This window comes from Microtus ochrogaster, unplaced genomic scaffold, assembly GCF_000317375.1.
Source record: "Microtus ochrogaster isolate Prairie Vole_2 unplaced genomic scaffold, MicOch1.0 UNK8, whole genome shotgun sequence".
Classification (NCBI taxonomy): domain Eukaryota; kingdom Metazoa; phylum Chordata; class Mammalia; order Rodentia; family Cricetidae; genus Microtus; species Microtus ochrogaster.
Window position 1 is genome coordinate 10422140 of NW_004949106.1, and position 16265 is coordinate 10438404.

Genomic DNA, 16265 nt, shown 5'->3' on the forward strand with positions numbered 1-16265 from the left:
TATTCCACACATTAAGTTACAGGACCTCCATAAAGAGTGAGTTTCAACTCAATTTAAGAAGCTGATGTGTACATTACGAAAGGAAGAGATGCCAGTGGTTTGGCAAGCTGGCACAATGGTGATAAAAAGTAGAAAAATGGATTTGAATTTCATTGTAGAGGAAATACTTCCTGATAGCTGTGGTGCAAGACATAAATGAGATAGTCAGAAACACTTCTGTTCATGGCTTGAGCAACTGGTGTGGGATGGTACTTAGAAGGACAACATTGGGAGCAAAACAAATATGGGAATGTTTAACCTTTGAACTTGGGGTTTACGAAATTTGAAGTACTGGTTCGACATTGAGTAATAAAATGCTACTGTTTCCTACCCAGCCCAGAGCATACTTTTCTTCAGATATTTGCTCACACGTTGCCTCCTCAGCAAGGCCTTCCTTGACCAACCAAGTTAGAATGGATAAATCAGTACTTCTTATTTCCTGTCTTTAGCTTAATTTCTCAGTATTTTATGTCTTTATTTATTGTCTACTTCCTCACCCTGCTGTAAGATAAAGAATTTTTGTGTACTGACAGCTGCTTTATCCAATACCCAGAAGATTGCAAATATTAAAGAAATATATGAAATCACTTAAAGGGTTGTATATTGTTTCCATGACTTAATTTTTTCTTTAGTGTTTATTTATACTTTTCTCTTTTTTTGTTTTTTGTTTTTAGATTTATTTATTTATTATGTATACAGTATTCTCAGTATTCTGTCTGCATGTATGCCTGGATGTCAGAAGAGGGCACCAGATCTCACTACAGATGGTTGTGAGCCACTATGTGGATGTCGGGAATTGAACTCAGGACCTTTGGGAGAGCAGCCAGTGCTCTTAACCACTGAGCCATCTCTCCAGCCCCTATACTTTTCTCTTAATTATATTATCTTTAATATAAATGAAAGATTCCATAGGCAATTATATATATATTATATAGTGTATACATACATGGATTTATATTACTTTCTTTAAAGACAAAATCTAACTCATTTTCTTTGTCTCAATTTTTAGGTTACAACTGATGGAAAACCAAAAATCATTGACATCATTGATACCACAGGAAGTGGTGATGTGAATACTGCTACAGAAGTAGAGCCAAAAGATGGGGAAATTATTGGTCTTTCTGGAAGAGTGCTTAAGGTTGGAACATTTCTCTTCTTATTGAATGGGTTTTTTAGTTTGTTGGTTCTTTTCCCCTCTTCCTTCATTTTGTAATGTTGCTTCAAAACATCTTAATATTTTTAAACTTAAATTGGCACTAGAGTAGTATTTTCCTGTTACTTATAAAGTGAATTATCCCAAAACCCTTAGGATAAAATAAGGAGACGTTCCATTACTGTCTTCTAAGAACATAGGTTGTCATGTTGATGGATGTTTATGGTAAGTATTGGATATCCTCCACAGATGTAATAAGCCAAATCAAACTGAATTAATAAGACCAGGTTTTAATCTGAGCAAAGCAACTTCTGGGTAGTCTTGGAAGGAAGGAGAAACTATGGGTCAATTCTGGATATAAAGACCTATACTCGTGGTCTTGAGCATCTCAGGGGGAGGGGCCTCCCCCTTGGGTTTCTCAGGCAGGGGTCTGGAATGTGAAGATTGGGTTCAGGTGGAGTTTCCCAACAGCTTATATTTGTGAATTTCTCATGAAATTGTAAATTGTTGACCATGGTTGTGGTTTCATTTAAAGGCTTAGCTAGTGAGCATTGGGAAGTTGGCTGTTCCGTGGACATAATTTGGTTTATTTGTTTGGTTGTTTTATTTTGTTCTTTTTGTGACAGGGTCTCTTTATGTCGTCTTTGCAGTCCTGGAACTCTAGGTAGACCAGGCTGTTCCCAGTTCTGCCTGTTTTGCTTCACAGGTGCTGGGGTTAAAGGCTGTACCACTACCCCTTGTTTCTTTGCCACATGGCCCTCTTGACAGAGTTGTTTTATAGTGAGCATGGCAGCTGTCTTCTCTCAGGGCAAGAGTCTAAGAGAATAATCACGGTGAGAGTCATGGATTTTTATAAGACTAGCTTACAAGTGATAGTCCATCTCTTCATTGTATTCTGTTCATTGGAAATCAGGCAGTAATCAGCAGACACCTGGAAGAGGTATTCATGACAGCATACTGTAAGGTGTGGGTCATGAGGGCCATCTTAGAAGTTATTTGTTCAGTAAAGTACTTATAATTCGGATTTTTTTTTTAAAATTGAGGTCAACAAATGGTTTTAACTTTGGAAGAGAAAAAAAAAAAAGAGAAAGTAACCACCTACATAGTTTTTTTGCCTTCATCACTTTTTCAGTGAACCTGACCATGAAGAAATATTTAGGCCCTACAATTTACCAACTTAAATGACTGGCTTTGCTTTATTTTGTTCTTGGTAGAAAGGAATGTGTAAACTAAGCATGAGACAATAGATATAAAACAAGCACAGAGCTATTTATGAGTTACTGGTTAATCCATTTAGAGGATGACAAAAGAATTGAGAATGATTTTTACTTTTAGTCTTTTTTTTTTTTTTTTTTTGAGACAAGACTTCACTGTAGCTTTGGTGCCTGTCCTAGAACTAGCTCTTGTAGACCAGGCTAGCCTCGAACTCACAGAGATCCGCCTGCCTCTGCCTTTTGAGTTCTGGGATTAAAGGCGTGCGCCACCACCGCCCGGCTATATTTAATCTTTTAGAAGAAGCAGACTTAGTTTGAAGTACATTCATTTACTCTACGACAGTAGATCACACTTCTAGTGAGCCCTGCAGATTTAGACCTACATAATTATTCTTAGTTGCTTATTTTTAGATAACTGTAATAACCTAAGCTTTCAATAAGCTATATGAACAACTATTGTCACTAGTGCTCAAAGGTAGAAGTTTTATGTAATATATCATTCCTTAATAAATAAGGTAAAGCAATTAAGACATGATAGTCTTGCCTGTTGCTCACATGAAGACTGTTCTCCGGAATGTGTTATCGCTTCATTTGCTATGAACGTTCTCTATAGAGTTGACCTCTTGACCAGCCTCCTAGTCCACTCAGGGGGAGATACTGATTGGTTAAGTTTGGATAGCTTGTGGAATAGGATGGTGGAAACCAATTGCTCTTCATATAGACTTTATACCAATCTTTCCCTTCTCCATTCATGCATAAAATGTACTTACAGAGGTATTGAGAATTTTTTTTTCTTTTTGGTTTTGAGACAGGGTTTCTCTGTGTAGCTTTGGCGCTTGTCCTGATACTAGCTCTTTTATACCAGACTGGCCTTGAACTCATAGAGATCCTCCTGCCTCTGCCTCCTGAGTGCTGGGATTAAAGGCACTACCACCACTTGGCTGAGATGTTTTGTAGTGTCAGTCACTGGTACCATAGCTACTTGGCTCTCCTTACCTCTTCAGGACACCATTTTCTGAAAGTAGTACAATAAGTTCCTTTGACTTAGCCATGTGTTACAGTGAAGTAAATATCTGTCTTGATATTTACTATCTTCTCCTTCTTCCAAATAGCTCATAAACAGCCAACAGAGCCTCATTCTTCTTGTTTAAGACCAAGTACATGTAATACTTTGGTAGCCATTGTTTTTGGATGATAGTCCTCTACAAGCTTTACTTCTTTCTGCCATATCATAACCTGTTTCAACTTTTGTGATAATCTTTGTTTGTTGTTTTATCACCTTTGTGCAGATAAATAACACACAGTATTTAGTTTCCTCTACTTTTCAGCTTCTCCCGGATGCCCTCATTTCTGTATCTGTTCTTGGTGTGTGCAAGATTTCAGATTGACTGGTCTTTATTGTTGTTGAATGTGGCGATAATTGGTTCAGTTTCATTGCTAAGCAATATGATAAGATTTCTATACAGCACATTCTGTTTGCTCTGTGTATTGAACTGTTGCAGTTTGGGACTGTTGAGTAAGAGTTGTTTTGAAAGCATTATGCATATTTCCTGTGTATGTGTGCGGATGTCTCCAGGATGTGTGCCAGAAGAATTGCTGAGTCATGGAGATACAGCTTTACTAGGTCATTACTAATGTCTTTACCTTTTATTTGAGACTGGCCTTGTACTCTCCTGATTTTCTTGCCTCCACATCCCAAGTGCTGGGATTATAGGTGTGTACCATCGTGCCTGGCCAGCTTTTAACTTCAAATACTTGGAATTTTCAGAACTTAAAAAAAAAAAATCTTTAAAAAGGATGGGAATCTCAGTATATCATGTTGTAAGTTTAATTTGCACTTGTTTAATGAGATCAGCCATTTTTTCACAGATTTGGGCTTTTGGGTTTCGTATGAAGTATTAAACATTCATTTACCCTTTTCATTTTTGTTTTGTTTCATTTTAATGCTACTGAACTGCGCATTGTATTCTTATTAGTTTGTATCATTCTTTTATATATCCATTTTCTATTTTAAATTGAAATTTTCAGTTTTTACATATACGTATATACTTAATGAAAACTCAAAGCTCTAAAATTAATTAAATGTATGACTGAATATGACAGTATTCCCAGTATACCTAGAAAGTTGTGTTTTTTCTTATTTGTTTTAGAGAATTTGACCGGAATTTTTTTAATACTTAGTTTGAAGTTGGAGTCTCATTTTTTTCATAAGAAAATCTAGTATGCCTACATCACACATTAACATTCCTTTAGTTCCCCAGTAATTCTCATGTCTTTCTCTTAACTTGGCTACCTTCAAAGTTTGTTAGCAGTCCTGTCTGTCCTCAAGCTCACAGGAGACATTTGAGCCAAGAGAAAGCCATGAACTTATGTAAGACATGGCGGGTGGGGGGAGAAAGAGACTTTCTGGGTTGGGAAATTTGTCTGTGACAGTGTCGTGTTAGCAGTCCAAAGGTTGGCTCACCTTTAAGTCTTACTTCTTCGTTCTCTTTGTCCTGTGGTTGTCCAGTCGTTCCCCACTCAGTTCTCAATACGTGCTGTTCTCACTTTACCACACTGAAGCTAAACCTTTTAAAAAATAATCTCTATTTAGCCTCAAAAATTGAAACCTTTTATGAAAAGGTTTAATACAGGCATACAGAAGAGTGTGACTAGATTTAGTATAACCAAAGCAAAAAGTATATGTGACTTTATAGGCGTGTGCTATGAAGTGTGTGTGACTTTATAGGCATGTGCTGTGAAGTGTGTGTGACTTTATAGGCATGTGCTATAAAGTGTGTGTGACTTTATAGGCATGTGCTGTGAAGTGTGTGTGACTTTATAGGCGTGTGCTGTGAAGCCGGCAAGACTGAAACAACTCAGGGTGCTGTTTGTTCATTAAGAAAAATGTCCTAGGGCTGGAGAGATGGCTCAGTGGTTAAGAGCATTGCCTGCTCTTCCAAAGGTCCTGAGTTCAATTCCCGGCAACCACATGGTGGCTCACAACCATCTGGAATGAGGTCTGGTGCCCTCTTCTGGCCTGCAGACATACACACAGACAGAATATTGTATACATAATAAATAAATAAATATTTTTTAAAAAAAGAAAAATGTCCTATTTGTTAGGCAACCTCGTTTAAGAGTTTTAGAAACAAACTATAATTTATAATAATGAGATTATGTACTCCAGACAGGGATTTTTGAGTCCCAGGCAAAGTGGGTTTATATACAAAATAATATATCCTGTCTTCAAAAAATGAGACAAAGTTGATCTCCATGGAGACCTGGAGAGATAGCTCAGTAGATGAAGTATCTGCTATTTGAGTATGAAGACCTGAATTCAGATCCCCAGCACCAATCTAAAATTGCAGTGTGGTAGCATTCAGCAGTAACTTCAGCACTTCAAGGTAGAATCAGTAGGATCTCTGGATCCCAGTGACCAGCTGTCTTAGCTTCTGATTACTGAGAGACCCTGTCTCAAAAAACAGGATGGGGAGCAGTAGAGAAATTCTACATCAACCTTTGCCCTCCATGTACTTCATATGTACAACATGTGCATACTCTCACACAGATCAGATATACATCACACCTGTAAGAAAGATGATCGTAATTACTATCTGTAGTTTAAACCATTTTAAATATTTCTTTGCTAAAGATATCACACATAACTTCAAAGTGTATACTATTTAAATAGAAAAAATGACATTCCATAATTGCCTAAGTTAACGTAGCATGACTTTTATTCTCTTTGAGTTTTTTGTATATAATTTTTATAGCTAGTCTACCTTTAAAGGAAGCTAGATAATACTAATTTTTGAGATATATGTACTTCTATGACCCTGTGGAATTTTTGTTTTATTTATAGTTAAATATAAATTAACCACAGGATTATTTTCATTGATTTTTCTATATATGCTAACTAATGTGATTAGATATGTTGAATAGCTTTTGAGTTTTGCTTTTCCTTATTAGTTGGTATCTCATGGCCTTTTGAACATGTTCCCTTGTCACTCACCAGTTTATAGAGGTACATGTACAGTGAACGCTTGTGTTGCCTGCTAGTGGCACTTTGTGGAACATTTTGTCATTGTTTTTGTTATGTCAAGGCATTTTAAGAATATGAAGAATGTTTTTTTCTGACAATGGATGAGATTTAATATCCAGCCAGTTGACTCTCAAATTATTAGTTAAAACATAGGCCTTTAATAATAGTTTTCATATGTCTAATATGATGAAATTTTCACCCAAAAGTTTTCTTATGTAGGAAATAATTTCTATGAAATGTGGGAATGAGTTGGAGAAAGAGACTATCAGTGAGACAAGTGAGGATTTTTTGTTGTATTTGTTTTGTTCTGAGACAGGGTTTCTGAGTATTCCTGCCTGTCCTGGAGTTTACTATATAGACCAGGCAGGCCGCAGACTCACAGAGATCTACCTACCTTTGCTTCCGGCTGCTGGGATTGAACGCATGGGACAGCCAGATGTTCATTGGCAGTTCAACTTCGTATTTAGCACAAAGCTAACAGCTGTTTTTCATAATTAGGATGAATCAGAATAGATTCTGATATTTTAAATTGCTTGATATTCATTACATTTTATGATTCATAGGAATCATAAGGTGGTTATGATCCCCAGCTTCACTGTTGAAGATAGATAGACATGAGTGGTGGAGCAGCCTGCCTGTCTACTGCAGATCCCAGCTTTCATATAAATCAAGGTCTAGAATAACAGGCAGGCTTCATCCTGAAGAAGCAGAAATTGTCAGCCAACAGAGAGCACGAGAGCAGTCATTCTCAAAGGGAAACTGCTGATGTAGCTTGACGTTTGCCATTTCATAATGCCCTTTTGTGGTTAGATGGCCTTGAGGCTGCTGATAAGGTTGGTTGTTCTGAACGTCAGAAGCTAAGGTGGCAGGTATTTTCCCACACACGCACTAAAAGTGCCTGCATTCTCAAAAGACCTTGGCTCCGCTATTTCATCCTACCATGATTTGGGAAGAGAAGAGGGTAAATGACATGTGCATGAAGATGTCACCCACATAAACATTCATAGACACTTCTCTAAGGCATATGTATTAGAACTGCAGTGCTGCCACCTCACTTTTGAGACAGCCTACTCTTCCCCTCTCCATGGAGTGCTTGCTTGCTTATCAACTTCTCTGAAACTGTGTTACATTGCTTCCAAGAAGAATAGAGAGACCCCATCACCATCCCCAAAATACAGTCATAAGGTTAGGATTATGGGATATATTTTCCTTGCACACAAGAGGAAATAAATGTACCCCCCCCCCATTAGTGGTAAAGTTGAGAGTCACAGCCACATTTGTCTGGTCTAAAATCTCGTACCTTTTTAACTGAATCCCATGATGGAACTAGATTCCAATTTTTTACCTTCCTGTTTATATATAAGTAATTTCATTTCATCTTTCTATTAAAACCTATTTTTACAGATGATGAGATAATTTGAGAGTGTTAGAGATCTTAGTGAAATTAGCATGATTTTATAGTGCTTTGTCCATAAGGATCCAACGAGCCATATGTAATATCTGTGCACTGTCTGTATGCTGCTGTTGTAGATGAATGACGGTCTTACTCTAATAGGAGGTCTGAGTGTGGGGTAAGTTCTGAAAATTGCTTCTTCTCCCTGCTTCTTAATGGCACAACTGTGATAAAGGGAGAGATGAGGCGTCAGCAGTGTTTAAGAATTGGTTAATAATGATAGTGATTTAACGAAGTAATATATTTTCAAAGGATTTTATAAACTATAAAGCCATAGTGACATTAAGTGTCCACTTAGAGTATTAAAAGTATTTCTCCAATACATAAGCCTCTTTACCCACAGTGAGCCTACTAGAGTGGATGTGAGATAGTTTGATCCCATAGTGGTGTATCATTGGCATTGAGAAGCAAGTGAATGAGCAATTTGTTTTACCTGCAGATTCCTGCAAGCTGGACAAATCCTTCGGGAAAATATCATATCGGCATTAAAAATGGATATGACTTCTATCCAAAGGCTCTCAAGGAAAGAATACAGGTAATGAGAAACCCACAATCAGTTGTTTGCACGTATTATATGCTTAGATTCCTACTTGAAGAAAAAGGATTTTTTTTAATTTAAATTTTGGTCTTGTAAATGTCATGAGGTCTTAAATCTTCTAGGGACTCGGACTTTGAAAGACTGTTCAAGAGTATGTGTTTTACTTAAAGTCATTCTTAGTCTTGGGTGCATGGGCTAGTTAGTTAGTTTAAGGAAGAATAAAGCAAAACTAAACTAGAACTCAGGATTTGGGGTTCTTATGGGTAGATGACATAAACTGAGCTTTAGATTTTTAAGAACTTTGTTAAAGAATAGATCTCTTGATTCTTGTTCTTGTGTCCTCTAAGAAAATCTGCCCCGTTTATCTTGTTGTCTGGTCTTCATGCTTGAGGCACACGTTGGGCTGGAGGGATTGCGCAACAGCTTAGCTTACTGTCTTTGCATCGAGCCCAGGTTCAGTTCCCAACACCCATATCAGATGACTCATGAAATTTTTGAAAAAAATGGAATTTATGTCCTGGCAATGCTGAAGCATGCATGGGCTGCCTGTATATGGCGGTTTTGTTGAACTTGTTCATATTGGGTCTCATGGTCTGAGCTCAGGAGGACGACTGACCAGGTCTCTTCTTCAAGAGGGCACCAGATCTCATCACAGTTGGTTATGAGGATCACCATGTGGTTGCTGGGAATTGAACTCGGGACCTTTGGAAGAGCAGGCAGTTCTCTTAACCACAGATGTCTTATTACTACTTGTAACTCTAGTTCTAGGGGATCTGATGCCTTCTTCTGGCTTATGGGCATCAGCATGCACATAGTTCACGTAAATTCACACATACACCTACGTGAATAAAATAAAACATGTCTGTAGTTAGAGAAAGAAGAGCTAAGTGTGGCTAGGAATTTGCTTTAAAGAGTTGCTGTCAAGTGACAATTTCTGTGATGATGCAAATGTTTGAAGAGTTCAATGTCTGCTCTATTAAGGGAACTGCTGTGGGTTACTCTGTTGCACAGTGCCATTTCCGAACACTGCTGTGACACTGATTGCTGATGTGAGTCCAGTACTTCAGTTGTAAAGCAAGGTGTAGGATTGTCAGTAATGCTGATGCAGATGTGGGTGCTGTCATCTGATCACAGATCCATGAGCCAACATTTACCTTAATGCACATAGTTTTGATTGAATATAAACATACAGATGTCAGGGCCTTTTTATTTGTGTATTATGTTCAGTCAGCTTTTATAAGGAACAAATTGACATGTGAATATAGATCATAAAGTTAAAGTGGACTCTTCATGGATAATCCAGTTTACTAGATTACTGAAAGGATTCTTATTTTTTTTTTTTTTTGGTTTTTTCGAGACAGGGTTTCTCTGTGGCTTTGGAGCCTGTCCTGGAACTAGCTCTGTAGACCAGGCTGGTCTCGAACTCACAGAGATCCGCCTGCCTCTGCCTCCTGAGTGCTGGGATTAAAGGCGTGCGCCACCATCGCCCTGTTTGAAAGGATTCTTTTATCTAGAAAACTTTCGTTAGGAGATACTGTGGTGAAGAACGGCTAAAGTAGGACCGATGTCAGAAGCCTGGAACCCTGTCCAATTGAAGGTGTGGGGCATCCTGGACAGGGATGATTGAGGACGCCTGCCCTTCCCAGTGAAGCTGCAGTCTTTCCTTAGTCATGACTTTGTCCTTGCCTCTCTGCATTTCCCAGCTTTGTACAGGTCCGGGGTGGGTATCTGCTCCTCTAGTACTAAACAGGGTTCCTGGTGTGGCATACTACATTGTGGAGAAGGGAGGGTATAAATTGGGAAATAACTGTATAAAAATATTTTGATAAACTTGTTCTCCTAACCAACTTCATTAATTGATTTTCTTTATTACCTTCACTAGAAATGGTTTTGGTAAGCCTTTGTTTCAGAATTTTGTAATACCGGAACTGCTGGCAGGGTGTAACCATAACCATATAGGTTTGTTTACCTTACTAGTTTGTCTGCCTGATTGTGAGATCAATTTTTTGCCTTTGCAGAAAGAACGGAAAGAAAAAATCTGGGATCCTGTTCATAGAGTTGCGCTTGCAGAAGCTTGTAGGAAACAAGAAGAATTTGATATTGCCAACAATGGCTCTTCCCAAGTTGGTGCTACTCACTTTTATTTTAAATGTTTCAAAGACTTATATCAGTACTCTAAAGGATTCAGTAGACTGCATTTTCATAGGGTTCCTTCCTTGACAGCTTTTTTCTCAGTGGTTAAAGTTACCAGTTCTAACATTGTTATTTATGCTGTACCAATTTGCATATATATATTATGACTATTTTAAAACATAGCCATGAATCTTTACCAGCTACACATGGAAATTCCTCTGCCTCTTCCTAGCCACTCTCTGGTTTGTCCTCCCCGAGACATCCTCACCCTGTCCTCTAACCCTGTAGAATGACTTTCCTCTTTGAAGTCTGTGCGATGAAGCTGTACAGGTCATTACACTTCTGTTTATGGCTGTAATACAGTTTGTTCATTTTGCAGGTTGGTACTGGCTTTGTTTTTTGAGTGTTAAGAATAGTGTCATTTTGGAGCTAAGGAAATGACTCAGAGTTAAGAACACTTGGTGCTTTCAAGGAGGACCCAGAATTAGTTTGTATCTCTGGTTCCAGGAGATCCAGTGCATTCTGGCCTCCACAGGCATCAGGTGGTGCAGAACTTAACATGCATCCAAAGCACTCAAACGTAAAATTGAAATAAGTCTTTTTGTTTTCGAGACAGGGGTTCTCAGTGTAGCTTGGCTGTTCTGGAACTTGCGGTTCTGGATCTCTGAGACCAGGCTGGTTTCAAACTCACAGAGATGTGACTTGTCTCTGCCTCCTGAGTGGTGGGATTCTAGGTACAAAATAAATCCTTCAAAAAAGAAAAATATCATTTAAAACATTGTTGAGTATAGCTTTTTGTAAATCATGATAATGCCTGTTTATATTCCCACCAGAGGCATGTAAGTATACCCGTTAATTTTTTAAATTTTATTATTATTTTATGTGTGTATGAGTGTTTGCCTATACAGATGTTCTCTAAGGCCAGAAGAGGGCAGCTATTTGTCTGGAATGGAAGTTACACAGTTATGCATCACTGTGTGGGTGAAAGTAAACCTTGGTCCTCTGCAAGCGTAGCACTGCTCTTAACCATTGAGCCCTCCTGTTTCATTTTTAGTCAGTTTATAAGTGCAAAAAATGTCTTTGTGGGTTTTTATTTGCTTTTATGCTTTTTAAGAAGAAAAGCCAAACTGTATTTATCTATCAAAAGTCCACTTTAGGATTACAGCACTGAAAATGCAAACAGTCTCCTCAGTGCTTTCTTCTCGGTGTTACACCTCGATTCAGGGACAGAAAGAGGCATTCCCAGGTCATTCCCATAGTTTTCAAAATTATAATATTTTAAACAGTTCTAACCATCGTCATAGTATAATTTGAATAGTGACAATTCTTGTTTAAAGAATAAAATACAGTTAAGTTTAATAATAATTTAATACACCCTTTGGAAATATTCAATGAAAATGTAATTTAAAATTCAGGTCTCCCAGTAATGTAACAGTTTTTCATGGAATCAGAGGTAGACACTGATTTAGGGGCTTACATTGCATTGTTTTTATTTATTATGAACATGGTATGCTAAGTGCAGCAGATTTGGACAGCCCATGCATGGTAATAAGTGCCAAAGGAAAGCTTTTATTATGCCATCCCCGGAACAAGTCACAAAGAAGTGTTTATCCCTTTTTATTCTTTTATTATGAATATATACATTTTCTTAATCAAAAGTGGAGTTCTGGGCTGAGGTAGAGCACTTGCCTTACATACTCAAGGCTCTAGACTCAGTCTCCAACACTGCAAAAGCATTGTTTTCTTACTATGTTTTTCCGAAGTGAAGTGGTTTTTTTTCTATTTGTTCAACACTGTCTTTGATCGTACATATGTTAATAACTCTCATATACACAAAAATATTCTAATATTAATCTGTTTTCTGATTAATAGGGCAATAAGCTAATCAAGGAAGAGCTGCAAAGTCAAGTGGAATTACTTAATTCTTTTGAGAAAAAGTATAGTGATCCAGGCCCTGTGTATGACTGTTTGGTGTGGCATGATGGTGAGACCTGGAGGTAATCTCAAGTATTTTGTGGATCTTCTTCATTAAAAATGCTTTTATATACCTAAAAATTGTGAACCCTCAAAGCTGCAAAAAGTTGTGGTTTATATAATCATATCACTTAGCAACATTGTGTGAGAGACAAATCAGCTGTTGGTATCCGTGGGCAAGCCTTTTGAACTTAGTATTTTTTACGTTAAGCATTACATTTACTGTTTTTTAAATTCTTACATGACTAACCACATTTTGGCAGGTTGATCACTGAGATATGTGGAAATGCTCCTTTTTAAAACTGGGCAGTTTGCAAAGTAACCACAAATGTAACGTATTCACTAAAAAATCAAGGATAAAAGGAAGAAAATGTGGACTTGGATGTTTTAAATAGAGATAGAATAGCTAAGTTAACTTGGCAGCACAGCACAGTAATTAAGTGTTCAGTCCTGGGTTAGGCGTAATGGTGGATATATGCAGTTTCAGAGCTTACTAGGCTAAGACAGGATTGCCACAAGTTCAAGGCCAGCATGGGCTACTTAGTGCCTGTCAGGCCATTTGGGGCCGTGTAATAAAACTCTCTCAAAATGCACACACATACACAAACAAACATAATAACAAATATATATATGATCTTTATATAACATTTGTGACATTTTAATTAGATTTAAACAGACTAATTGTTTAAAATAATTTTAACAGTAATAAAATGGGTAAGCAGCAGGTAGGAAGAGAATCATAAAATAAGGTGGAAATTTTGTTTTGTTAAAAAAAAAGTTCTCAGCTGGTGGTGGTGCACGCCTTTAATCCCAGCACTCGGGAGGCAGAGGCAGGCGGATCTCTGAGTTCAAGGCCAGCCTGGTCTACAACAGCTAGTTCCAGGACAGGAACCAAAAAGCTACGGAGAAACCCTGTCTCGAAAAAAAAAAAATGTTCTCCTAAAGCTGTATGTGACTACAGTTTGAAGTGTTTTTTTTTTTTGCTTTTTTTTTTTTAGTTTTTAGTTTTTAGTTTTTTTAGACCAGGCTGGCCTCGAACTCACAGAGATCCGCCTGCCTCTGCCTCCCGAGTGCTGGGATTAAAGGCGTGCGCCACCACTGCCCGGCCAGTTTGAAGTTTTTAGCCATTTGGTAGCAGGCAGCTGTGGCGGCTGCTGGAGTCACAGCACCAGCACTGAAATTGGCAGGGCTGTCCTTTGTGTCTGAGCCGTCTAAGCTAGTCCACACTCCAACCCAAGCTTCAGTTTTCATTTCTCACCTGCCCAGATAATTTTCTATACCATCTGTGACCATCAGTGTCCTGGTTTTAGCACTGGATTCTGGAGGTTTCTGTCATAAGCTTAACTGCTCAGTCTGAAACGAAGGAATGTAGGTTTGGAATTGAGCGGTGAGAAGATGACTGAGAAACTGGATGGTGTGATCTTCAGAGCAAGAGTGGAAGGGTAAATTTAATACCTGTTTCTCCTTCTCAACAGAGCCTGTGTTGATTCCAATGAAAACGGAGACTTGAGTAAATGTACTGTGTTGAGAAACTACAAAGAGGCCCAAGAATACGGCTCTTTCGGCACAGCTGAGATGTTGAATTATTCTGTTAATATTTATGATGATGGAAACCTGCTTTCCATTGTGACCAGTGGAGGTATCTGGTTTATGAGATTTACTAGTGAGAGATAGCCGTACAGTAGCTGAATGAGAAATCCTTGCAGGTTAGAGTGAGGTGCTGGTGAATTCATCATAGAAATCCTTGCAGGTTAGAGTGAGGTGCTGGTGAATTCACCATAGAAATTTCTACTGAAGGACCAAGCCTAGAAACTTTGGTGAAATTTGACTCTCTTATCTTTTAAAGTTATGACTGTGTAGAGATAGTTCATAAATAAAGCAAAATCTTAACATCAGAAAAGCCATTAATAAATATGAAGTGATTTTACTTGCAAATATTAACCCTTGAGGAATTCACCCATAAGTACAGACTTAAGACATATAAGTTGACTGCTCAATGGTGTACTACTAGATAATGATCCAAGAGAGATTTTAATACTTTATTATGATATAAAATATTACACAATCAAATTAATATATACAAATGTCAAATATGAGTTTTAGTGAAAATATATCTATCATAAAACACTTGTATAAGGTGGAAGGACATGCAAATAATATTGTAGATAGGCTTGGGTGTTTTATGCTGAGGTGTAGAAACAAGAGGAAAGAGGATGCTCAGGCCTTCAGGGTGGGCTGCTGAGGAGACAGAAAGAGAATGCGGTACAGTGGGCTGTGTTGACAAAGACCGCAGATGCCAGGATTCAGAAGAAGATAATGAGGACTGAATGAGATCAGAGTATGGTAAACATAGAAAGATGTCATAAGGAAATGCAGTATTTTGTGTGCTAACATTAGAAAAACTAATAACCTTTACCTTTCTCCCAAGTTAACTACTGTCTTGATTTTCATTACTATATTCCTTATTACTTTGTACCGTATGGGGATGTTTGTGTTGAGTCAGAACTGACAAAAATATTCTCAATTTCCACATGGTTTTTTTTTTTTTCCAATTATATAAATGGAATTAGCCTAGTTTTTATATGAGACTTTAATTCAGTCTTATTGTAAGCTTCATTTTGATTCATATTAGTTCACATTAATTTATGTCAATTCTGTGGATTGATATGTTAAATATCCATTTACTTTTAGTGAACCCTAAGCTATTTGGAATTTTGAATTATATAAGTAATGTAGGCATGAACATTTTTCTGAATGCCTTGGTGAACATGTTTGCACATGTCTGTTGGGTACTTTGGCAAAAGCAAGACTACTAAGTCCAGAAGAATCCCTGTGTTCAAATTTCTCAAACAAGTATATTCTAAACTATTGTCAGCCTTCAATATCTTAGTTATGTTTAAAGATATGGAGAGATACTTCATTGTGACAATAAGGTCTAACCCCAAGATGACCAATGAAGTGAAACATGTTTTCATATTTGTATGTCTTATGGACATCCTTTTTGTGGAATGTTTTTTCAAATTTTGCTTGGTGGACAGGTATTTCTACTCCTTTTTCTACTTTCTTTGTTGGGTTTGCAAGATTTTTTTAAAACATACTTTGGATACAGGTTACTTATGGGTTGTATGTATTGCAAATATTGGCTGTCTTCTATGGCTTACATTTTTTACTTACTATAAACAAGGTAGGATCCAGTGTAGAGAAGCAAATATATGTAATTTAAGTTGATTTTGTGTGAATGGTAGGAATATATTTGAGATAATATTAGATATGTGATCAGGTTGTGTTTTTGTTAAATTGTTTTTGTCATAATATACATGTTGAAATGGTTACGATTTTAGTATGTGATGACTTTTTTCATCTTATGCTCACACACTCTATTTCTGTCCATAGGAGCTCATGGAACCCATGTAGCAAGTATCGCCGCTGGGCATTTTCCAGAGGAGCCTGAACGGAATGGAGTTGCTCCTGGTGCTCAAATTCTGTCCATTAAGATTGGTGATACAAGGCTAAGCACCATGGAAACAGGCACAGGCCTCATCAGAGCTGTGAGTGTCTGGAAGTTCTTGATATAGGTTAATAATTTAGGAACTTAGAAACCTATATAATGGGACTGGAGAGATGGCTCAAAAGTTAAGAGCACTGGCTGCTCTTCCAGAGGTCCTGAGTTCAATTCCCAGCAACCACATAGTGGCTCACAACCATCTGTAATGAGCTCTGGTTCCCTCTTCTGGCCT

The 16265-nt window shown here is 37.7% G+C and overlaps 1 protein-coding gene across 3 annotated transcripts in view; it reads left to right on the top strand.

The window, feature by feature from the left end:
* Tpp2 (tripeptidyl peptidase 2) overlaps positions 1–16265 on the top strand; it is a 63705-nt gene that overhangs the window by 7776 nt on the left and 39664 nt on the right. For all 3 annotated transcript variants that reach the window (XR_001229389.2, XM_005366399.3, XM_005366400.3), the window contains exons 2-7: positions 1049–1177; positions 8323–8418; positions 10440–10544; positions 12427–12551; positions 14004–14167; positions 15922–16076. Coding sequence is in view for 2 of the 3 variants with exons in the window: in XM_005366399.3 (XP_005366456.1) it covers positions 1049–1177; positions 8323–8418; positions 10440–10544; positions 12427–12551; positions 14004–14167; positions 15922–16076 (774 nt within the window). In the remaining variant the exon portion in view is untranslated. The remainder of the gene's footprint in view (positions 1–1048; positions 1178–8322; positions 8419–10439; positions 10545–12426; positions 12552–14003; positions 14168–15921; positions 16077–16265) is intronic.